This window comes from Spea bombifrons, chromosome 1 (assembly GCF_027358695.1).
Source record: "Spea bombifrons isolate aSpeBom1 chromosome 1, aSpeBom1.2.pri, whole genome shotgun sequence".
Classification (NCBI taxonomy): Eukaryota; Metazoa; Chordata; class Amphibia; order Anura; family Pelobatidae; genus Spea; species Spea bombifrons.
The window spans coordinates 30,480,751-30,507,205 of record NC_071087.1 but is presented as its reverse complement, the minus strand read 5'-3'; the positions used below and the strand labels follow the sequence as shown (position 1 = coordinate 30,507,205).

Genomic DNA, 26,455 nt, shown 5'->3' with positions numbered 1-26,455 from the left:
TCATTTACTGTAACCCGGACAATTTATATAATAACTTATGGTGAAAAATTAGTGATAGTGTCATTGTAAAAACAATATCTGTCATAAATCTTTAGACAACCCAGTACAGTCAACTTTCCCAAAAAAGCAATGTTTTTTCACACAGATTGCAATTCAGGTTACTAAGAAACAGTTACTAAGGTTACTAAGAGTACAGTGATACCATAGGTTTATCGGGTTGTTTTGGGCTCAAAGGCAACATGTTGGAGGTGTGCGCCCATGTACTATTTGGGACATCTTTGAAGTCGGCCAATGAAATTTACCCCCATTAAACAATCTTTTTTTGAAAACAAGGAACCCAAGGATATTTCAAATGGTGGTTTTGCACCACTTTCCATGCACTAATTTTACTGTCAGACCCTTGTTTTGGCATTTTCACACACATTGTATTTAAAGTATGACTTTACAGGTCCTGGTATATGTCAATGCCACACAGCATTGTAATATGTGTTCAGAAACATTTCCTGAGTAGAGTGACATCATGCATGCATAGGTGTGTTGGGTTGTGTGGCGCAAAAAAGCCACATTTGTGAGGTGCGCATTTTTCAATTTGGAAATTTGACATCTGGTAATCCTGGGCCCCATGTCCTATATGGGACCTACTTGAACCTGGCCAATTCAATGTACTCCCATTAAACCATATATATTTTAAAACAAGACAACCCAGGGTATTTCTAATGGTGGTATTTCATTCTACAACCAGACTTTTTGTGGTAGTAATTTAATGAAACAAAAATAATACTTTTATTGAGCCACTTCACCAACAACGGCTGAGTGAAGGAAGCGATAAATGCTCTTTCCAGCAGTAGGGCACCACTGTATTAAAGGACATGGCATATTTCATTAGAGCAAACGTAACCACTCAGGAGAGCGATCACACAGCGTCCCTACATATTTTTTTGATGTTGCTAAATGCATTACAGCAACACCATTGATCGTTTTATAGGCTCATTTAATTCCATGACATATCAGGCATATCAATTGTCATTGACTGACTGTTTTTGTGTGATGTGCCTGAGACAGCAATTGTTATTAAGGAACTAATGGACAACATTCGTGTTTCTTTCAAATACAAGTACATTTCTAAGTGACCCCAAACTTTTCAATGGGTGTGTATATTTAAGAAAAAAAACCCATGTAGCTGACTAAAGGGAACTCCCACTTTTTAATACTAGTATTTAAATGCACAATATTATGCTATTTTATGCTTTTTTACAGTACGTCAGAAAAAACTATAACTTTGGATCAGTTTTAACCAATCCAGAGAGGTGTAGGTAATGTTGCCCAAAACGGCTGTCTTATTGATTTCAAGATCAAATATTCAGTTACTTATATGAGAAAGAAAAGGTTTAAGCTGTCAAAATATGTTAAACATACTACTTTTGTGGAGGCATTAAACTACATTCTAGCTCTCATTTGTGGGACCTCTTATCGAAGATCAAATACTGTGACTTCTCAACACAGCGAGTGGGTCTAAAACAATGTCACAAATTCTAAAACATCATTTACTAAATCCCTATACTGGAATTGTTTATTTTATAACATATTCAGCTTTTCAGGACGGTTTATCTCTAGGCAGCTTCTTTACTATTTCCAATTCCTCATAATACTTGGTATCAGGGAGGGGGTCCTCTAAATGTTTAGGGTCTCGGAAAAAAAGATTAATATATATATCATATATCAAATTATTTTTTCTCAGCATACTAAAATAAACATAAAATAACTGAAAACTAAATATACCTTGTTTTAGATAAAATATTTTAAAATGTGTATTTGTTGAGAAAGTATGGCTTAGTCTCTAGTCCAGGCAGAAGGGCTAGTCTGTTAGAATCAAATTTTATCCCAACAGAGTAGACTTTCCAAATCTAAATTTGTATTTTGGTTTGGATTGTAATGATGGGGGATCCAGATGTGGTAGAAGTAGATTCATGTACACACTGAACATAGCTAGTCATATTCATGTACTGTTATTTTTGTATTGTTACCATATTTTCACTAATTTATGTGTGGATGGAGAAAACCCTCAGATGTATGTTAGTTTACTTATGGTTTATTGACTATTGTTGTTCTCAAATTGTATGCCCTTGGGCATTCCCAGGCAGACGAGCCCTCTGCCGGCGACCAATAGAGTTGCTCGTACAGACTTTTAAAATCCTGGTGCCGCAACTTGGCTCCAAGAGTTAAAGGTCTCCCCAGGCCAAGTTGCGCCGTCAGGAGTTAAAGGGCCGTGCGAGTGAGCCTAATTGTCGCCAATTGGTTGATGCAAGAGGAGGCCCCTGCAGGCGAACAATAGAGTCGCATTCACGACCCTTAACTCCAGACGGGGAACTTGGCCTGTTTCCCCGCTTCAAGTTTAGCTCCTGACAGCGAACCTACGAATTTGCGCTCCCGTTATATATGCAGCATCACAGGGGTTAACGGGAGCGGAAATCCGTAGGTTCGCCTTCAGGAGTTAAAGGGTCGTGTGAGTGAGTCTATTGGTCGGCTGCAGGGGCCTCCTCTGGCATCAACCAATTTGTATGCCCTGTTGATTTATGTATAGTTGGCTTTAGGAGGCACATCCATTTGAATGTTAGGGATTTATTTATACCAAGTGGTTGGCTTAAAATATCATTCTTTGTCTGCAGGATAAAACACCATGTTTTAAACCACTCTTTTAATTGTCTTTGTAAGTTTGAATTTGCTGAATACACTTTAAGCACTACTGAAATTTCCCCCATCTTTAAACTGTGCTTAAAACTTTTTAAACTACCAATCTGGATAATATATGTAGTCAAAATTTAATTTTGGCAGAGAAACATGGGTTTTTACTAAAATAAAGAGTGCACTAATTATGCAAGAAGGTTTAATTTAGAATCTTCTTCTCTTAACATAATGATCAATATGGTATTCAAGCTCATGGCTTATGCTACAGGTTCTGTACAACGCAAAAAACGGAAACAAGTGTTCTGGGAATCATGTACAATGAGTCTTTTATGGAAATATTTCACAATTAGTTTAATGTAAATGCATTGCCGCAAAATGGGTAAAAAGATGGAATTGTAGGTAAAAGAATACAGTTTATAAATCAATAGATTGCTAAATAGTTTTAATGCATTGTATATATTTGTTGCATTAAATCCAGGTCTAAAATGACATCCTAATGTACTTTAAAACATGCTTGTTATGCAAGTGCATTTATAAGCCACTTCTATCTGCTGAGTGGTATCTATAAAACTATGCACCATAACATCAAGTCTAAAGCACAACATTGTTGCACAATAATCCATTAAATGTTTTTGCTGATTGTTCTAAACTACGCAATTTGCAAAAGAAGTGCTGTAGCCACTAGCCATGATAAACATGTCCCTAAGTGTTATTAGCATTAGCATTAACAATTATCCTTCTACAATAAAAAAGATTACAAAACTTCAAATAGTTTTTTAAATGTTTAATCTGCAAATAACAATCATTTTCAGGTTTACTGTGTCTGCTACAAAAAATGACATAGCCATGAAACTTAAAGATGGCTAGGACAGGTATAAGTATACATTAAGGGGTGGAGCAATATATTGTGTTGCCTGGGTCCAAAGATTAAATGCTGCCCCCCTTCAACCATGCCCATTAAATGCTGCCCCCCTCAACCATGCCCACAAAATGCTATGTCTCTTTACATGCTTTAAAGCAGGGGTATCCAAGCTTTTTTTGCAGTGGGCCTCTTCATCAGAAATTATATTGAGAATGTACCCTTCGTGACAATGGCTGTTTTAACATTTCTGCAGTGCTCGTGTTTAGCTGTGATTTTCTTCTTTCCCATTTACTGGACCCACACAAGGTATATATTGTTTTGTTCATTAAAAAAAAGGGCTTTGTTTAAATGTCATTATATTGATTGTATCATATCAGTTGCTATATAAAAAAGTATAATATATGGTGAAAAGTTGAGACAAAAAGGACTTTTACTTGAAACTTTTTTCAATATATATTTCAATAACAATATTTTACTCAACAATAACAACTAATAAAAAAAAACCTGCTAAATAGATTCTACTATTTAGAAATACCCAATATGTTTATGCTTTTTTTAGGCACGTTATGGGGCAATAATTTCAAAACCATTTTTTCCAAATCTGGTAATTTTGCCCCCATGTGCTATTTGGAACATCTTTGAAGCCGGCCAATGCAATTTACCCCATCAAACCATATATTTTTGAAGACTAGACACCCCAGGGTATTTCAAATGCTAGTATGTTAACTCTTTCCATGCACTAATTCTACAACCAGTCAAACATTGCAGTAGTCAGTTTTTTCCCCACACACATTTTACTTCAGTTATGCATTTACAGCCCCTGGTATGTCACACAACACCCCAATATGTGTTCAGCAACTTCTCCTGAGTACAGTGATACCACCCATTCATGGGTTTCGCTGCCTGTTTGTGGGCAAAAGGGACACATTTGGGGTATAAGCATTTTTCAGTGTTTAACTTTGACATTTGGTGATCCTGTGTCCATGCCCTATTTGGTACATCTTTGTGCCTGGCCAATTCAATGTGCCCAATAAAAGATTTAAGATACGGAAATAAGGGGCCTTTTGTTGCCAATGTTTAGACATTAATGGCTGTGTGTTGAGTGTTGCTGTGTGTTGCTGAGGGGACAGCAAATTTACACTGTTATACAGGCTGTACACTCACTACTTTACATTGTAACAGAGTGTTATTTCTTTGGTGTTGTCACATGAAAATATATAATAGAATATTTATAAAAATGTGAGGGGGTGTACTCATTTTTGTGAGATACTGTATATATATATATATATATATATATATATATATATATATAATAGTAACATGTGTTAGGTAAAGCACAATTTTGGCTTATGTAGCACATTTCAATCACAGCGTTCACATGCAGTAAGTGACAATGAAGTGTTCTTTTACTGACACACTTTGATCTTGTGTCAGACAGAGAGATACTGTGTCCCTAAAAATAAAGTAATAAGAACATAATGTAATGAAAGCAATCAAACAATGGTTTCTTATTTGCATTTTAAAAAAGTAAACAACGAGTTAAGTCTCTAAAAATGTCTGAAACGAAAGCGCTATCTGTCCTTAAAACACACTTTTTTAACAAACAGTATAAGTGTGTGGCGTGAGTACAATATAATAAATCCAGGCTTTTTCTTATTTTATTTGTATATTTTTTTCATTATGATCCAAAGTTTGGGCATTGTCATATAATCGAGCAAGTACTTACGGAGAAGTAAATATTATATTGTCCTCTTCATGGCTGTGGATGACAACTAAAGTATTGCAGTCCACATTTAGTGTAAAAATGCCTCTATGCTTGAAAACGTGGAAAACCTAAACAGAAAAGTTGCATCCGCTAAATAAGAGAATGACCAAGCTGAATATTATCATTTATTCATAATACATAAAATAAAAGGATGTTGCCAGTACATCACATATATAAAAATTATCTTAGAGAAACACTACGCAATAATATTATCCAATGAATGATCACACCGATCATACCACCATATGAGGACAGCACCATGCTTTCACATGCACCACTGGGTAATAGACTGCCTCTACCCATGAGAAGACAAAGCATCAAACTCCAAACCGTAAGCATGGACTGTGTCTACAAGCCTAGTTGTCCATCCTGGCTGTGCCGTATCATGAAGGGAGGGCAATATACAGTATGTTGTGATCTAACATTGGGCTGTAGTGGCATTTCTCTCAATCGCCACTGCTTGACATTAAATATAAAAGTTATTGCCAAAACATCCAAAATGTTTCCCAGCCACAGCCACTCATGCCCAAAAGTCAATCTCATCTAACACGGCAAAAATAGAAATAAATGGGTCCAGGAATGTGGCTAATATGACTTGTGGATGGTTAGTCCCTGCTTAAGTGGTAGGCTACCAACAATAAAACAAACATATGCATGGAAATATATGAGGGTCACATTTGTAAAAAAGTCTAATCCATACATAGTATTTTGTTTATATTTGGTTCCCTTTTGAGGTTGGTTCTAAACATTCCCTGTTCATTTCAGAATTAAATATAGCGTTTACAACCCATCTTACAACAGATGCTATTGTAAATTACTTTTCCATTCCAAGCAGTTAAGTTGGTCAAGCTTTACATCTGGTGAACTTAAGCTTGTTAATCAGGATTTAAAACTAGGATTGCCATCTTTTGTAAAGCCCTTTCCTGGTTACCCTGGAGAGGTTATACCTAGAGAGCGACAGGGTGTGGCCAGTGGCCTGGCAATGGTTTTATCAGTGACAGCTTACATGTTTAGTTTAGCAGGGAAAAAGTGGATAGATAGACATGGAGAAGATAAAGAAAAGAAAAAAGAAAGTGGAAAGGAAAGAAAAGAGAAGGGATTGAAGAAAAATAAACACAGTAAAAAAGAGAGAGAGAAGAGGAAGGTGAGAGATGAGCAAAAAAGTGAGAAAAGATAGTAAATGGAGGGGAGAGAAAGAAGGAGAGAGTGAAGTAAAAGGAAAGGGAAAGGTATTCTACAAAACTCCAGGACATACATATCTTATACTGTAGCACAACCTTTGTTCCATGCATTAGCCTGAGCCTGCACAGAACATCAACTCTCTCCTCAACTTAGGCTCAATGTTGTCACTCCTCCGAGCCTTGCTAGATATGTGCGCTCGCCATATTATTCGGACGAACATGGCCATAGGCCAACTTACAGTGCAGACAATGAATGAAAATATCTTTAGTGTTACAACCCCTATGTTCACATATTTGGTTTTTTTTTTTTTTTGCTTGTTAACTTTTAAAAAGCTTGATACTTCCTAAGTGTTTTTTTTTTAAAGTTTTAACTATTCATTGTTGATTTTATGCTATATATATATATATATATATATATATATATATATATATACTGTATATTTCCATTATAAACAAGGCAACAGTACAGTGCAGCAGTTAATTGCACTAGGATAAAATCTGCCTGCCATGTCTTTTTGCTTGAAGAACCCGTCCAAGCATATACATCATTTCTGTTGTCGATCATTAGTTCAGTTCTACTACATTCTTGTGATGTTTCTTTGACTGACAACTCAATACACTATTTATTACTTAGATATGGAACATACTCTAGAAATTATGACACAGTCAATGCCATTGTTAATCTGAACCCTTACATGTCTCTTCTGTGAATTTTACCTCAGTGGTGATTTAAATAATGTTACTTGACATAAGCACAGACTGGCAGCTGGAGGAAGACTAGACTAGAAAAAGGTGAGGCAGAGGTAGGAGTAGCAGAATTAACCTGTTGGTTAAAAGGCATCCATGAAGAAGTGGATCTTAAGAGATATTTTTGATGACTGAGGGGGCTGGTGTTAGAGTAATGTGGAAGGAACATAAGCCTAGCAGCAGCATTTATGGTAAGTATAGATGATCGCCTTGTAGCTTATCAGACAAAGGAGCATTAAACTGTGAGTGATTGTGAGTGGTTTAAAGATGCGAACACCAGACTTGCATAATTTGGACAAAACTCCAACTTAAAAATTGACTTAAGCTAACTCTCAAATGGCATACACACACTTACGTGAGAATCAAATGGATACTAGTTGATACAAGCTGAACAAAACGCAACTTTCAGATTTGCAAGTTACAAATGCAAGTTCCATCCTGCAAAATTCACCTCACAACCCAGGTAAATTAATGTAACCATACCATGACTGTATGACGTACTATCACGTCATCATAACCATCCACTGAGAGGCCACGAAGATGCTAGTTTTTGCACAGGTGGAAGGTCTCCTAATCAAAAAATTGTTAGACTTCTAGTCTCACTGGTCAGCAGAAGCCAGCATTGCTGGCTCTGGGCTGACAGATTAATTGTAATGGTAATTGAGTCAGCAACTTAGTAAGCAATACTGCCATGTAAAATTAGATAGGACTTGCCAGAATTGAGGTACTTAGATGTAGTGGCAAGCTAAGCAATATATGGCCATATAGCAGAATCGCCAATGTTTATGCCTTAGATAGGTGCTTTTAAATAGTATTTTCTGGGTGTGCACTGATGTCTGGCTTCCATCATGGCATACTCTACTGGAGGATCTCAATGCTGATGATAAAAGTAAAATAACAACAAAACAACACACATTAAACATGTAGAGATTTCACTATGGCATCATAAGGGGTTCCAAGAGAAAGTATTTAAAAGCAATGCATTCTAGAATATACTTATATAACTTTCAACTTTATGCTGTAGTTTGTACTTTTCCAAATCTGCCATTCACATATTATTGATGAACCTTAAATTTCAGGCAACAGTTAATTTATGTACTGGAATTTCATAAAGTTTGCAAGATACCAACTACCAACAATAGTGTAATGCTTCAACAGTTTTTTAGGTACTTGCTAGTTATTAATCCTATTTGGCGAGAAAACTTTGATGTGCGACACTGTAATGTTGTGTTATATTGTTTCATACTGTAGACAAGACGCATTGTAACATAGTTATAAGCAATAAGACATGGCAGTCTTTGTTTTATTGCATCATTAAAAAAAGCCCCAGGTGTGTAGTAAGGCATTGCGCTGAATGCTGAGTGACTTTAGCCATTGGAGAACTGTTTAAATGGCCCAATAAAATGTACTCCAGAGAATTTTGCTGCTCTTAACTTGAGCTGTATTAGGCATAAATAAAAGTAAAAGAGACAAAAATATTGGTACCTTGGGATTTATACACACTGTAGTTATGCTATTGTTACTATAATTCTGCTTGTATATAGTTTCCTTACATCTATCTATGTACAACTCTGTATGTATCAATGTGCTATTACTATAGATTGGATACATGTATGTACCAAAATCATCATGAACCAAACCATGTTCTGTCATTGAGAACAGATGATAATACATTTCTGTATATTCTGCTAGGTAATAAATGCTTATATGGATATAATATCTCCAATATGCACTGTGTGGTGAACTTATCAAAGTCATTGATTTACTGTGTACCTGTAAGATCCATTTTTCTTTAATGTAATTTGAGGAGAAGAGGATCAAATTAAAACTATAATTGCTATTTCAAAATACACTCCACTTAGTCCACTTTTTCACATCTGTAAAATAATGTTGCCACCACCCATGTGCTTTCAGGGGAAATTGCATATTTCAAACAACAAACTGTGCATTTAGACCAAAAATCTCCAAAAGTTTGTGTTGCATTCACACATTTTGTCGAATTACTTTATTTAGTTGTTTCTTTTCACGCCAAATAAAAATTTGTCACATACTCACTATAAGAAATCATGTCTACAAAAATATATTGGTCTTTTGCTCTCCTCATTCTGCTTCTTGTTTTGTCAGCCAGCTGGGAAAGATGTTCTGTTGTACAAAAGGTCTTGGTGATGTCCTAACCCTTTTCTTCTTAATAATTGTCTACTCAAGAGTCCAAAAGGTATTCATGGCCTTTGATATTTGTTATAAATTCTGTGAAGAAAGTGTGAAGTAGCAGCTTTCATCGTAATCTATTATTTATTCTCTTAGTTTAAAAATTCACAAAAAAAATATGAGCATGCCATATACCACAAGATTTTTAAACTATGGGATAAATGATCAATTTTAAGTACAGTAGGACAATGTTGATATTGAATAATACAATGATAAAATAGTTCGCCATCACAAAATACTTAAAATAATGTACAGAGGACGCTGAAAAAGGTGAAAAGAAAATATCTTAAAATACAATTCAGTTTTTCTTTTCCAATTGTCAAAAATCTAAGACAGATTGTAAGGCCATATTTGTTATCTAAAACACTAATCTTGGCAGTCTTATTCTCTCAAAATTATTCTGAACCTAATAGTTTGGCTGCCAAAGAATATGTTCTGCCATGTTTATGCAAAATATAGTTGTTTATAAAAGAACATCTGCTGTTGCTTTACACAAAAGCCATAGACACTAAAGGCATTGGGATACTCACAATCAAATGTATTTACTTTCAAAGCTGTCTTCCTGAAAAATGCATAATGTAGGGAATGGCTCCCTATTCTTCACGGCATTGCTTTTACGAGTCTCTAATGTGCTTAACTACAACAAACATTGCCTCACAGAAAACAGTGACATCTGAAGAGTCTTTCCCAATTACGAAAGAAAAAATATAAACAAATGCTCTGCAAGAATAAATAAGTCAACAAATACAAACTGATTTATAAGGTAAGATGGAATAGTTTTTACTTTTTTCAATTGTTTTTGAATACTACTATCCCTTTATACTCTATACTATGAACCTAAAAATTTTAGATATCGATGACAATTCTATTCTTGTTTTTATGGTGAACCCCATATTATGGTCATGGAATTTTGGATGGCAATCACTCTGCATATATAAATCAAAAAATGTCCTAAAAAATTGAGTAGCGTATCAGGTTCAAAGTTCACGAATGTGGCCATTCATTATTCCATGTGATTTACTTATAAAAAATTATGGTAGAAAGTTTGAAAAGTTGTCTTATCGCTATAGCAACCAATTAAATAGGAATATTCAATAGGTGATAAGACTACTTTTCAAAGTTAATGAGAGAATCACTTTTAGATATACAGTATATCATACCATTTACTGTTGTTTCAACACAGGTGTGACATATTGACAAATTTCACTCCAATTCCATATGTGAAAATCAGCAATATGCTAGGTTTGTGGTTGTGATTTGTGTTAGAATTCTCATGTACCAGAACTCGTCTTTGTTTATAGACTTTCGATTGTTCTCTGCCTGCCCTGACCTTTGGCTTGTTTACAAATTTTTCTTCTCCTTAGTTTATTTTGCTGTTTGTTTTAGGTGTCACTGTAAGATAATTAGAGAGACATGCCCCTGTCAATTGTTGTAAAACTATGTTAACAGGTTATGGAAATGTTTTGTGATCTTAAAAGTGAGCCTTATAATAACATGTTTTTTTTATTATTGAACCAGAGTCCACTGTTCTATTGATAACCAATTCCACAACGTTTTGCATATAAAACACACAATACAAGGATACCCCTTTAATAAGGACCTTTACTTTAAGGACACTCACGAGTAAAGGCATAGTTACAGAGAAACTGTTCCCTGTACACTCGCTTTGCAAGAGCAGACACAGAACAGCAAGACTGTCTTTTGAGTGTTTGTGTTTTGTGCTGGACATGACTTGACGATTGCAGTGCAGCACATGCCTAGATAAGTGAAAAAATCAGTGCTACACTATAAATATATTTTTGTACTATAAGTATACTTTAAATACATGCTCTGAACCCATTGTGTATGTTAAAGTGGGGTATGAATGCAATGGTTCCTTTTCTAGAACTAGAAAGCCATATATTGAGGGGTCATGTCATACTCACTAAGTATCCTAAAATAAACAATCAGTATTGTAATATTGATTTTGCAATATTGATCAGAATGTGGAAACAAAATGTGGCATATTAACTGCTAAAGATATGATCATATACTGAACAATACAGAGGGGTAACATGTATACGTGTAGTATTTTTAATCTGAATCCTAAATTTGAAATAGTCAATAGTGAAATAACATTTAAAATTACTAGAGAACAAAACAACAAAGCATAAATTGGAGTATAAGTATTTTCAAAGTAGTTCAGAATCATCATAGGTTGGTAACTATGCTGCTACACCAAAAATACAGCTTTTTTGAAGTGTTATCCCCCAAGGATCGTATTTATGTTCTCTTGCCAATTCTTCACACATCCTTAGCAGAAAAAAAATATTAAACTATGTATGACAGAACTCACCCATTAATTTTGTCAAAAACAGAATAATTTGGGAGTACTTTTTATAGCTCCATGATATTTCTTGCATTATTAATTACTTTTTTCTTCCCGCTGTCACTTTCTGTTTCCTTCTAAGGAAAGTTTTGTGAAATTGCTTATTACAGAGGAGATATAAAACTGGAATGAATAATATAACCACAGAATGTACTTTATGATTTAAATAATGGTGAAATTTTAGTTTCAATATGTAGAATACATATTTATTGAATTTTAAACATTGGCATACTCTGGTGGCATTTTAGATATTTAATTAAAACCTAAAATGTAAGCATGTTTGGCTGTAAATGTAATATAAATATTCATAGGAAAAAAAATTATTGTGCCTTACATAGATTTTAATAAGAATTGCAAATTTGGTGTACATGTAAAAAAATAAGCAAAACATTTAAAATATGGAAGGGACGGTACAAGTGGTGCAGTATTTCTTTAAAATATTATAGGATACTAAATCTTGATTTGATACATTTAAAATGTGGCCTTCAAAAGTAAGTTAGCAAGAAGATGGCCTTCTTCTTCTTTTGTACCAGTTTGTTTTTTTGTTTGTGATTTTAAATGTATCCTCCCGACTCTGATTGTAAAGTGTTACAGAATCTACTGGCGCTATATAAATAAATATAATGTCATGGCACTCATTTTTTTTTTTTTACTCTAACTATCCATTAGATAGATAGATAGATAAAAACACCCCATCAACACCAGATCTTTTGGTTAAGCAGCCGCTGGCTAGATATGCCCAGACGCACGCTATGGGAGCATTAAAACGTAAGTGAATGAACATATATCCAGCCGTCGGCCACACTTACGTCATCAGGCAACTGCTGGTACCATGGCTGCCCTGTCATTGCCTTTCCTAGCCTATAATATTTAGTATCGCCTTAGCAAGATATTAAACATTTTAAAGAAAAGGGTTAGGCCAGGGCTTGACAAATTGTGGGTGCCAGGTCGTCATGGGCGCTAGAAGTCACTTCCTTGTGCCTAGGAGGTATGTCTGTCTGCAGCTCACCTCCCTGGATGCCCTCAGTGCACTTCCTCTATGGATCTGCCTCCAGGCCTGACTGAGGCATACAATAAAGAAGTTGGAAGCATAGCATTGCCCAAAATGTCTTGGTATGCTGAAGGGGACATACCAAGACATTTTGGACAATGCTATGCTTTCAACTTTGTGGGAACAGTTTGAGGAAGACACTTTTCTATACCAGCATTAATAGCAAGGTTCACAAAGACATGGTTGAATGACTTTGGTGTGAAAGAACTTGACTGACCTCCACCACATCGAACACTTTTTGGATGAACTTGAATGGAGATTGTGAGCCAAGCTCTTTCATCCAACATCAGTGCCTGATCTCTACTAAATGAATGGGCAAACATTCCCACAGAAACACTCCAAAATCTTGTGGAAAGCCTTCCCAGAAGAGTGGAAGCTGTTATAGATGCAAAGGTGTAAACCATTGAATCCTGGGCCCAGTTAATTAGTTAAGGATAGTTATACAACTTGTAACTTAGGCATCAGACGTCAACATATACAGACCACCGTGCCGGATAGATAAGGAAACGCCCAAGCACATAAGAACAAAATAGCGAAAGACCTCTGTTTAGGATGCCTGACCAGCATCACAGGATAGAGGACCAGCCTGCATCACAGAACAGAAGCCACCTAGAGATAACACTCACCCCTGAAAGATTCTGGAATGTCCCCACAACAGCTATTAAAACCCAAGGGTGCAACCACAAACTTTGAAGCCTCACCAGTCGTGTGTGCTAGATGTGAATGGGCAGCCCAGGATGGATCCAGGGATGCTTGTGTCCGAGACAAGTGGCTGTTTGAAAAGACTGGTCTGAGGGGTTTCCCAGTCCCTGTTGAGTTATGAGTTGATCAGCTAGGAGAGTGAGAAATACTTGGCTCAGTGATGTATTACTGTATTGACATTGACATTTGACACAATAGCATTGATTGCTGTGATATTGATTACTTGCTTAACTCGTTTTACACACACATATATACATACATACACTTACATATATAGCTGTTTTCTATCTGCTGTAGTAAGAGTTCTGTATTAAAGTTTTGCTTGATTAAATTGCTGTGTGTTGTGCTGTCATTCCATATCCTCATTGATTGGGCAAAACAAAAGCCTAGACCATCTTCATATTAATATCCATGCATTTCGAATACAATGTTACCAAAGTGTCTGTTGGTGTAGTGTCAGGTGTCCCAATAACCTTGTCTGTATAGTGTGTATATATATATATATATATATATATATATATATATATATATATATATATATATATATATATATATATATATATATATATATATATATATATATATATACATACACCCACTCTTGCAATGTTCTTGCATTCACTCAACCTTCATGTAATCCCAGAACAAATATCCAGCCCTGGTGCAACTCCACCAGCAATAAGTAATTATTCACAGAATGAGGTACTCATGGGTCTTAAAATCCATAAAAGTAAAAGAAAAAAACCCAAAACACATGAGCATCATTTTTGGTCCATTTGCATTGGTTTTCTATATGCTACCAAAATCGCTGCGGCAAGGGGAAGCTTACTTGAACTATTAGCAAAGTGGTTGGATTTTAATTTTTCCATTTTTTCCCCATATTTTGAGGCTCAAATAACTAAGCTTTATGTAACCAACTTTGACATTCTGTTAGTAACTATGGATGTGTGTAGTTTATATACTATCATACCTTACCAAGGTGGAATTGAGGCTATGCGAACAATACTACCATTCTCACCTTCTATAAGTGGCCCTCAATCACATTAAATTTATTTATATAGCGCCAGAAGATTCCATAGTGCTGTTACAACAGAGTAAGTAAGCAAAATAAACAAACTGGTACAAAAGGAGAAGATGGCCCATCTTTCACAAGCTTACAATCTAGTGGGAGGTTGAGGTTTAAGTGAAACAGCGCGTTGGCTACCAGTTTTCAAATGTATTGCTATTGATTCTATTGGGAAACATGCCAAACCCCTCTTGCAGATAGAAGCACATTCGATCTACACCTCAGATACTGTTGCCCTCAAGGATTTAATGAACAGGTTTCCTTTAATTGTTTCTCAAATTCTCATTTTTTTAGCACTAGTGTGCTTTTTGTTACTTTTTACAATTAGTGGATTTATTGCTCCAGTGAAATCTGTGTATCATAGTTTACATTTTGTGTTTGTAACTCATGCTCTCACCTTTTATCTAGTCACGTTGCTTTGTGAATAAATATGCGTAGGCATTTTGATTATTTGTTTTATATTTGTTTCATGTTATAACATCAAAGCATTATATATTTATTAGCATGTCACTTAAAGTTTTACACAAGATTGTTGTTGCACACACTAATATGGAAATTGGGATGCCTGTGTATAGGGTAGTTTGACTACATATAGTTTAGCATGCATGTGCCTTTGTTTAGTATACTTCTGTATGGGGTAGTGTGACTGCATTGTGTGGTTTGTGTGTTTGTGTAGTTTGTGTGTCTAGGGTAGTGTGACTGTGTATAGGATTCACTTTTTGAAGCTAATCAGCATTTCTTCCTTTACGTAAGCATTTTGTGGTGACTTTAACTCTTGCTAGTGTGTTCTGTACCATGTATTGTAAATGGCTTATAAAGATGACATTGTGTCTCTGTTTTACTGTACCAAACTGTTGTGTTGGTTGATGTGCAGCATATTTTATACAGTTTGGTTGTGATCATTTCATTAGTAGTTTGTTGTTGCGTGTGAAGGCAGGCTTGCTCGATTTTCATTTGTTTTGCCATCAAGCATGCTTAGTTTCTTTGTACCAATTTCCTTATCTGTCAGACTCATTTTAAGTCATGGAAAACGAGCTGTGACTTCCATACTGAATAAAAGTAATTTCTCTGATTATGTAGTCAGCAGAAGCATCAGAGCTCTTGCATTCCATTATATTTTCCAGTAACAGTTATTGGTTACCCACAGTTCATTGTACATGACATAATTTGAGAGTTTTGGAGTTGGAAAAACTGAAAAGACATATTAAAGGCGATCTTTCACACTATACATTTTGAACAACAAAGTTTGAAGAAATATTTTGTTTTTGTGCAGTTGGTTCCTTTAAAAGAGCAAATTAACAATGTCAGGGGAATGCTGGTAAAGAGCACTGCTAAAGTTCTCTGATTTCAAATAATATTTGGTCCTACTTCCTCTGCCACCTATTTTCATGATCTGGTGATTAAAGGCTCTGCAGTGCATTCTGCCGGGGGACGTGCCTGTAGTGTGCATTTGCTGTTGCAGTGTGTAAACAAGATCTAGGATAAGGGCTGCCATAAAAAATCTTGGGGCCCAGTACACGCTTTACTCCCGGGCCCTCATGCCACTCCCATTAGCCTACCTATGTCCATCCCACTACCCCATCCATTGCTCCGCCCATCACTCTGCCTTAAGATTCTCCCATAAGCACCTTAGAAGAACAGGAGCTAGCCTAAGATTAGTTGCATCTGGGTGCAGTATTTCTTCAAGGTGCCTTAAAACTATTACACATATTAAGTATGTGAATGGAAAAAAGTTAAAGGTAGAGAATGTCGGTACGTTATTATCTGAAACTGGAAATTTGGTTAGTGAGGACAGAGAGAAAGCCGACATCTTAAATGTTTTTTTCTCTTCTGTTTATACCAAGGAAGAACCGATGACGGAGCCCCTGCTGGCTAATTTTAAGGAACCGTTGCAACAAACATGGGATTGGCTGACACAAGAAAAAGTGCTCAAGCAATTAAATACTGTTAAGGTAGACAAGGCTCCTGGACCGGATGGTATACACCCAAGGGTACTGAAGGAACTAAGCCTAATTCTGGCCCAGCCACTATTGCTAATCTTTAGGGATTCTTTCAGCTCGGGCATAGTTCCATTAGATTGGCGCAAGGCAGATGTTGTGCCCATATTTAAAAAGGGATCAAAATCTCAACCGGGCAACTACCGGCCAGTAAGCTTAACATCGGTAGCGGGGAAATTATTTGAAGGGTTGCTAAAGGTATACATTCAAGATCATATCTTGATCCATAATCCAATTAGTAAAAGTCAACATGGATTTGTGAAAGACCGGTCTTGTCAAACCAACCTATTAACATTCTATGAAGAAGTTAGTAAAAATATAGACCTGGGGTTGGCTGTAGATGTGATTTATCTGGACTTTGCCAAGGCATTTGATACGGTTCCGCATAAAAGGCTACTCTATAAATAGAGAAATAGGCTTAGGGGCAAATGTCTGTATGTGGATCAGAAATTGGCTAAAAGATAGAATGCAGAGGGTTGTTGTGAATGGATGTTTCTCAGACTGTACGCAGGTATTAAGTGGAGTGCCTCAGGGGTCTGTCCTCGGTCCTCTTTTTTTTAATTTATTTATAAATGATCTCCCAAGCTGCATTAAGAGCCATGTCACAGTTTTTGCTGATGACACAAAATTAGACCGTGTAATTCAGACTAATCTTGATGTTTCTTCATTGCAGGAAGATCTAGACAGAGTTGGGGACTGGGCGTGCAAGTGGCAGATGAGGTTCAATATAGAGAAATGCAAAGTTATGCATTATGGTAAAAATAATAAAAATGCAACCTATTCTTTAAATGGAATATCCTTGGGGGAAACTACCAATGAGAAGGATTTAGGAATAACGGTTGACAACAGACTTGACAACAGTGCGCAATGCCAGCAAGCAGCTGCGAGGGCCAATAAGGTTTTAGCATGCATAAAAAGAGGTATTGATTCAAGGGAGGAGGATATCATCTTGCCTCTGTACAGGTCATTGGTAAGACCTCACCTTGAATATGCGGTACAATTCTGGGCACCGGTCCTTAAAAAGGACATTATGGAATTAGAAAAAGTGCAAAGGAGGGCTACAAAATTAATAAGGGGATTGGGAGATACCAGTTATGAAGAGAGACTAAAAAAGTTAAAATTATATACACTGGAAAAACGGCGTCTCAGAGGGGATATGATAACATTATATAAATACATGCAGGGCCAATATAAAGAGCTCTTCAGTGACCTGTTCATTAACAGAAATATACAAAGAACAAGAGGTCACCCTCTGAGACTGGAAGAGCGCAGATTTCATAGACGACAAAGGAAGGGATTCTTCACAGTGAGGACAATTAAGGTATGGAATTCACTTCCAAGGGAGGTAGTGTTATCCAATACATTAGATACCTTCAAAAGGGGCCTCGATATTTTCTTAGAAAGGCACGATATACAGGGATATAAATAGAATAATATTAATATTTTAGAGCTTCTTGATCCAAGGAGAAATCCGATTGCCTCTTGGAGTCAAGAAGGAATTTTTTCCCCTGATGGCAGAATTCGAAGTAGCTTAATTAGGGTTTTTTTGCCTTCTTTTGGATCAAGAATAGAAAGGTTAGGTAGAAGGATTGAACTTGATGGACTTAGGTCTTTTTTCAACCTTATGAACTATGTAACTATGTAACTGAGTATATCTATCAATGTAATAAAGGAGTTAACAGGAACAAGCCAGGTCTAGCCACGTAGAGCAGGAAGCAGGAAGATCAAGCTGAATTGGAGGACAAGAGCACCATCATCGGAAACAAGCTGGGTCAGATACCATGGTGCATGCAAGGAGCAAACTGTAGCAAACTGAAGGCCCATGGTCTACTTCTTCCTTGCTTAAAACATCCAAAAATGCAAGGCATGGAGCAGGTATCTTGGAAGTATCTGCAGATACTGTGGGATAGAGGTTCTGATATCCTGACATCCAAGAGGTTATTTCTGTAATATAGACTTATGTTGCTGTAGCCAAGTGGAGCCTAACACTGTTGGCAAGGAGAGTGATGTAAAGATGTTTAATACCAGTATGTATTCAGTATGTAGCACCCCTACACATGCTCCCAATGGCAAAGTCACTTGAGTAACAAGTGATACTAATTGAGCTGAGCTCAGATGAGCAGTGTAAGATGTTGCAGGCAGGCTCCCATCCATCCCTCGGGTAGTGAATGGTAGCCCATTTTGTGAATGGGCTACCACCTAATTCTTTTTCTATAGTGAGTGTAGAATTCCCAATCCCTATGCTTCTTTCATAAGTCACTAGACACAAGTGGTATTGCCCCAAAATAGATACAGTGGATTTAATATTAATTCATATGAAGAATATGGGAGACTGTTGTCACATGTAGCACACAGCCAGTACTTACCAGAAATTCCTGCAGTTCCTTTAATGTTGCAGTAGGCCTCTTGTAAGCCTCCCTGACCAGTTTTCTTCTCATCTTTTCATCAATTTTGGAGGGATGTCCAGTTCTTGGTAATGCCTCTGTTGTGCCATATTGTCTCCACTTAATGATGATTGTCTTCACTGTGTTCCATGGTATATCTAATGCTTTGGAGATTATTTTGTACCCTTCTCCTGACTTTCAACAATGAGATACCTCTGATGCTTTGGAAGCTCTCTGCGGAGCATGGCTTTTGCTCTGAGATGCAACTAAGCAAATGTCAGATAAATCCTACTAGAACAGCTGAACTTTATTTGTGATTAATCAGAGTCACTTTAAATGATGGCAGATGTAATGACTTCTATTTAACATGAGTTTGAATGTGATCTTTCTTTCATTCTTTAACATCACAAGAACCTGGCATTTTAACAGGGGTGTGTAGTGTTTTAAAATCCACTGTATTTATATAATTTATACTTATCAGTGGATTTTTTTACTTTTCATTTGCTGGCATCAAATAACTGTTATGGTTATCATTATTAAATATCAAATATATATTAGAGGAATCTATTCTATAAAGTTAAGTTTTATTCATTATGAACTTTTGACAGAGTTTCCAATCAATTTTTGCTGTCAGATAGATAGATAGATAAATAGATAGACAGATTTGGTCTTCAACAGAACTCCCTTATAATTAATGCTAGTTAAGGTGAGTGCTTCCGTTTTGGACTTGTTTATATATTTATTTTCTTTTCATGTATGAATATACAGAGGCGGATTAACATCATTCAGCCCAAGGGGTATAGCTACAGAGTGAACCAGTCCCAAGCAAAATTTGTCAGACAATATGCTTAGTGTGTTTTTCCTGCACACAGTGTAGCCCAGGCATCAATTGCCCCCCCATCAGTCATCTCTGGGGATACACGTGCAGGATCCAGACCCGCCATGCATATATTCACCAAAAGGTGACTGGATAGAAAGCACGTTAGGGGTAGTGTGCGAAATTGCCAATTAAACTATTCAAAAGATTCATGATGTGCACGCATACTTTGATATGATTCATACAGATATGTATTCAGAAATGTCAGTAAACATTGCATGCAGGTCACGGAAATAACTCATTTGTGGTATTGCAAGGACTGCAAGGACAATATGTCAATCTATAAACATATTAATTTTAAATGTAATAAACTGAATGGTCAGCATGGGAGTTGGAATCATTACCCCTGTAGCAGACCCCGTCTGAATGATGGCCAAAACTTTACTGATGATTTTTAAGAAGCTTTATTGTACACTTTCCGTTTTAGCTTCAAAAATTCACCGTAAGAGCTGAACAAAATACAAATAATATGCATTAATGACTTATCCATAAACTCTATCTATCTTTAGCCTTATTATTAATACTTAGTGAAAAATATACAGACGTTATGCCTTTTCAGGGGGTTTGCTAAACAAACTAATCAACCTTGTATTTGAGGCTGGACTCTGATAACTCTTGTTGATATGCTGGCTCTCTTGAATTACTGTTATGACCAGTATTACTCAGCATATCCCAAGACCATTTCCTTCTGAGTAACAGTCCTACCCCCAAACACCTTCCCCCTGCAACATGGACAGTGTAAACCTTATCCACATTTAAACTTACAAAAACTCAGAGAACATGCATACAACAAATTATAACATAAATGACAGTTAAGTCTGTTACCCCCCCCCATGGCTTTCTTTCAAATCACTAAATAATAAAAAATATACATTGGTTATCCATCTAATTGTGTCAAGCTGTATGGTTATGAGCAACACTGTAATACATGTCACAGTTTTATAATAAGCTGTGCTGTAAACAAAAGCGCTAGGCTATTTTTTATATTATTTTCTATACATGCATATTTAAAATTCTATATATCGAAATAGGGAGAAATCACATCACAAGCCCATTTATATATCACAGTTGTGCTAAGATATATATATATATATATATATATATATATATATATATATATATAAAGTCTCACAAAAGTGAGTACACGCCTCACACTTTTGTAAATGTATTATATATTTTCATGTGACAACACTGAAGAAATAACACTCCACTGTAAAGTAGTGAGTGTACAGCCTGTATAACAGTGTAAATTTGGGGTTCCCATCAAAATAACTCAATACACAGCCATTAATTACATCAAACGCCCCATCTGGAAGCCTAATGTCAAAATTAATTTCTTGGTTCTTTCACCATTTTTGTATACCTATAATCTTGTAGGAATACATCTTTTTAGATACCAGATTATTACTATGCATCTTTTATTTTTCTTTATCAAGAGTAAATACATGTATATTTAAGCTTTTTCATATTGTAAATATAAAATAAATAAGATATTGTTGATGGACATTACATTTTCAAATCTCTCAACATATCAGTGTATATATATAAACAGTATGCATTTATCTTTCATTAATTTAGCATACTGAACTGAATATGCTTTATTTGGTTATGTTGGGGAAAAACAAATCAACTTCAAATCATTCCCTCCCCTTTTCATGTATACACATATCGTGTTTCATTACAAGCTTATTTAATCATATTTTCAAAAATGATAATAAAACACTTCCTACATTATATTTTGAGCAGGCATTTGTCATTTGCCTGAATCACATTAACATTTACTTTTCATCAAATCCCATTTTTCATCAGGCTATGGAACTGAAGTTTGCATGAGTAAATCTGCAGTTGTGACTTGCGGATGACTTATCAGTGATCTCTTTAATTCTTTTTCCATTGTCATTATTTGACAAGTCAACAATGATTACAATATGATGAATTTCTCGAGGAAAGAAATGAAATATCTAGTTTGCTTAAGGAGAAAAATGCAATAATACGAAACACAGTGAAATATTTGCATCTAAAGTGCTATAATGTGTATTAAGGCAAATCTGTTTGAAATCAGTCACTTATAAAAGGGAAGCACTATTGTATATGTCTAAAACCACTTTTTTTATGTACAAACAATTGCGAAACTTTTCAGGCTTGTGGTTTGTTTCAGTGCAGAATTGCCTATGGTATTAGAACTAAACCAAATAACAACATGACACTATCAATGGTTTCAGCAGAAGATTTTTATGATTAACTCAACAAATGGGATGGCACAAATACTATTCACAGAAAAAACTATTCATTGCAAAGTCTCTGGTTTTTGTATTTCCTTTGACAATGACATATTAATGTTATGTTATTTTGTGTGATAAGGTGTTAGAAGTGAGTCACAGCTTTTTTTTTTTGGCTAAAAGAATGTTTTACCTATACCATATTTTTTTTTATCGCTGAGACACAGAATTCAAAAACAAACATTTATCAAATAGATGAAAAGTAAATATATTGAAAAACTCATTTTTACTTAAAACATATATTTTATCATTGTTATTTGGTGTAGTTAAAAATATATTCAAAAAAATATTCAATACTATCTCTTTCTGATTTACACCCAGTTACTGGGTTTACACAACAGTCCTGGGGAAAGCTGTGCTTGACTTCCAAATGGGGACCATTGCACCTATGCATTCAAATTCTTACAAACTTGTTTTTTTGTTTCACAGGACCCCCCAATGAAACAAATGAAAATGAATGGCACAACTGCTGAAAGTTTGTTTTGTTCATTCCTTTGCCTGCTGAATCATCTCATACATTCTCTGGGATGGTTGCCAGTAATTACAAGATATTACTTTTTTCTGGGGTCAGGCAGGCTTAAACAAGCTATGATAATCATTTTTGGCATTATTCCCAGACAATGTGATTAAGATCCAAAGTGGGCACACTATTAAGCACTAAGAGTCCAATAACTCTAACAGGTGCTGCTTATTAAGTATTAGCAAATGCAAAGTGCCCAAAGAAATAATCAAGGACAGGGTTCAAGAGGTTACATGCAGCAAAATAAAAAAAAAAGACTAGGGATATCTTTACTGAAATAATCTTACCTCAAATCACTCAAAAACGTAACTTTGAATAATGTTCTTAAAAATTTCAACCAAAACACAAACCTATAATACAGAGGTACTCCGATGAGAAAAATACAAATTTCAGGGGTTCTTTGTACCTCAAGTTAATTCCACTGGGAGGATATGATCCTCATCTCCACCACTCTCGCAGTAAAGTAAATCTTCCTTACATTAAGTAAGACTTTATTGCGTTAAATAAAAATACAAATCTCAGTGGTTCTTTGGACCTAAAACTTTTTCTGCTGGGAGGTTGTTCCACTTATCCGCCACCCCTTAGTCAAGTAAATCTTCCTTACATTAAGTGATATTTTGTTACATTAAATAAAAGTAAAAACCTACAGATAAGGAAGGATTATGTTTGAATTTAGGGCAACTTTTATTGCAGGACACTGTTTCACATACTGCCCCCCCTTCCTCTCTCTAAACTCCCTGTCTACATGGTCTCAGCATCTGCAGAGAGAGATCAGAGGAGACCAGAAAATGGCTTAGTGAGTCCCTGAGACTTCCAGGAGACATTTTCAACCTTGAGGTCCCATTAAACTGGTAGGGGGATACAGAAAGTCTGATTTGATGCATGATCTGTTCAAATAAGTCATGTAAGGGCCTAGGGTGGGGCAATATGAGCTCCTGCAGGTCTTTGGGTCACCAATATTTTTATGTTGCTGCCTTGCTCTATCTTGCAGGTGATGTTGTCCACCTTGGTATTCATGTAGAAAGTGTTATAGGCTTATGATAAATAGATTATAATTTCTTTATGATTAATGCAATATATAATCATCTATTAAGATTTAGTGTACTCACACTTTTATTTATAATATTGTAAGTATATTAGTAGATATCAGACAGCCATGAAGTACAATGGTTAACTGTCCACATTTGCGCTTTGTTTTTATATTAAGTATGTGTCACGATCTTATAGGTGGGTTTCATGGTAAACAACTTTGCGTGACATGTTCAAGGTTTTGCAGGTGTCCGTTCGTGGTAAACAACTTTGAGTTACATAGTCAAGGTCATACCGTGTGGCGATGCCAACCTTTGGCTAAGACAAAAGTATATAAGATAGTGAAATCGCGAGTTTGGGGGGGGGGAATATTGCGCTTACTGATATACAATATTATAAATAAAAGTGACTGTATCCCACGGGTATGATGCAAATTATTATCTTTATTGGCAAGCATTTTATGAACTCTGCTTTATAGATACATTTTTGGATTGAAATTAACTATTGTTTGTATTCTATATATACTCAATAAAGAATTTGGTTTACAATTCTCAAATCCCTTTATTTTATTATACCCTCAATTATTCATTATGAATAGAGGGACCTTACCATTTATATAAAATTATTTCTGCATGATAAACTCTGCTAAATCCCGAGAAATAAGACATTAAAAATGGGAATAAAGGTATGGACCACATTATAATAAAAGAGTGGGCAACTATGCATGGATATATATATATACTGTAATTTATCTAAAATTCCATCTTTTAATCCATTTTTAAGAAGTGTACTCAATAAAATCCTAACACAGACAAAACAGAAATAACCCCCCCAAAAAAACCAACAAATTTAATTAAAACTTAATTTTTAATCTAAAGCTTTAACTGTGTTCTGATAGACAGAATAGTGCTGAAAAGATCTCAGTAGCATCATGAAATACAGATGTAACTTATGTAGAAAGTTTTCAATATTGGCTGTTGCTGCTCCCTGTAACAAATTAACATTTTAATGATTCTAGGGATTAGCAGTCCTAAACTTTCTAGGATAGAGAGCTTAGCTAAAAAAAATGCCAGACCACATTTGTGGGTCTCAAGAGAGTATGTGGGGGGAGCTAAAAAAGTAAATTGTGCTCTCCCATTAATTTTTTTTTCTGTCGAACACACTTAGGGATTTAGAATAAAAAGTTACGTTGCAATTTAATTTGTCTCTTTTTGGTTATTTCCATTTTAAAATATATCTTATTTAAACATTAAATAACAGGTTACCTTTCAAATTTTATTAACAATAATGCTTTAGATGAGTTCAGGGACACTAGACAGACACATGATATCTGGGATCAGAGCTCTTAATAAGGGGGACTTATTTAAATAAGTCTGACACATAATGAAAAACCTATAATAAGTGTACAAGCTGTAACAGAGCATAGGGAGCTGTAATATGGTTATTGTGTGTGCATGGTGTCACACTTATAATCTGCTGGAAATCATTTGTTACCTCTGCACTGTGATCATTTAACCACACATATAATTTATTGCCCTGAAGTCTCTGGGTGAAGTGCTGATTTCCTGGGTTTCCAAGTCATCTGTCTTTTTCTGTAGGCATTTTAATCACTCCCTATCTGGCAAGCCCCTCCCCCTACAGAAGAGAGCACCAGGTAGCATACCCTTGGAGGTTCTCTGGTATATTCATTACTATCTTACAATGGCTACTGACATATCTGATACTTGATTATTTAACAAACATTTTAGTAACAGTTCTTTATAAAAAAGGCTTCATGTTAGCCCATAAATGAAACATTCTAAACATATCACCCTGCTCTATGCTTGCATATCAGTGTCTACAAACATCACCACACAACACTCAACTAAAATGTTGTATTGAACTATTATTTCAAAATACAAAATCTATTCTTTGCTCCTCAAAAAACAAGAATTCTACTAAACAGAAACAAATAAATTCACGTGTGAGACTATGGTTTTTGTTTGCAGTTGACAGCGTGATTGCCGGTAAGAATAGTTTGCATAGAACTGTATTCTACTGGCAAATGGCAGTAAAACAGAATTAATTATATCAATCTTTCCCTTTTCAGATTGTTCTTTAATGTTACCCAGGACTAATCTATGGAATTAGCAATTGGGTTGGATTATGTCCAACACTACTTTTCTCTGTTCTTATACTGCTAAAGACAATTGGAGATTTGAGACATGCAATTACAATGGTTCTGATTACACAGTAGTTTAGATCCCAGTAAAAACCTTTTCGGAAATAGAAATGACCTAACCAAGATTAAGGCCACCTCTCGTTTTCCTCTGACATTATTATTATTCAACCTCTTGTGTAAATGATAAAAGAAGGCTTACTGTACCTGCTGCGCAAGCACAACTGAATAAGCCCAATACGTTTAAAATGCATGATTTATAAGTGAGCCAGGAAAGCAATATAGTATAAGTGAAATATAGTAACTTGGGAAATATCTAAAATTTGAAGTCAGATTTAAAACCAATTTATATAGCAGAAATATAGACAGCATGGCATATTTAAATAAAGATTAAAAAAAAGGCTTCATGATGCTCAGGGTAGTCTTTTAAAACTGGCATTAAGGAGCAACTCACAGAATGAATACATCAAATTACCAAATGTACATTGAGTTTTTTGTTTGGCAAGCAATTCTTTGAAAGATGATGTTCATGACTGACCATGACTTAATAGCAAGTCAATTTTTATAGGTTGCAAA

The 26,455-nt window shown here is 35.6% G+C and overlaps 1 protein-coding gene across 1 annotated transcript; it reads left to right on the top strand.

The window, feature by feature from the left end:
* The first annotated feature begins 16,529 nt into the window (after nt 1-16,529).
* LOC128483538 (uncharacterized) lies at nt 16,530-18,202 on the top strand. Its single transcript, XM_053459765.1, has 2 exons — nt 16,530-16,587; nt 17,306-18,202. Exon 2 carries the CDS (start codon nt 17,348-17,350, stop codon nt 18,059-18,061), a length of 714 nt encoding a protein of 237 aa, XP_053315740.1. The 5' UTR covers nt 16,530-16,587; nt 17,306-17,347; the 3' UTR covers nt 18,062-18,202.
* The last annotated feature ends 8,253 nt before the right edge of the window (nt 18,203-26,455 follow it).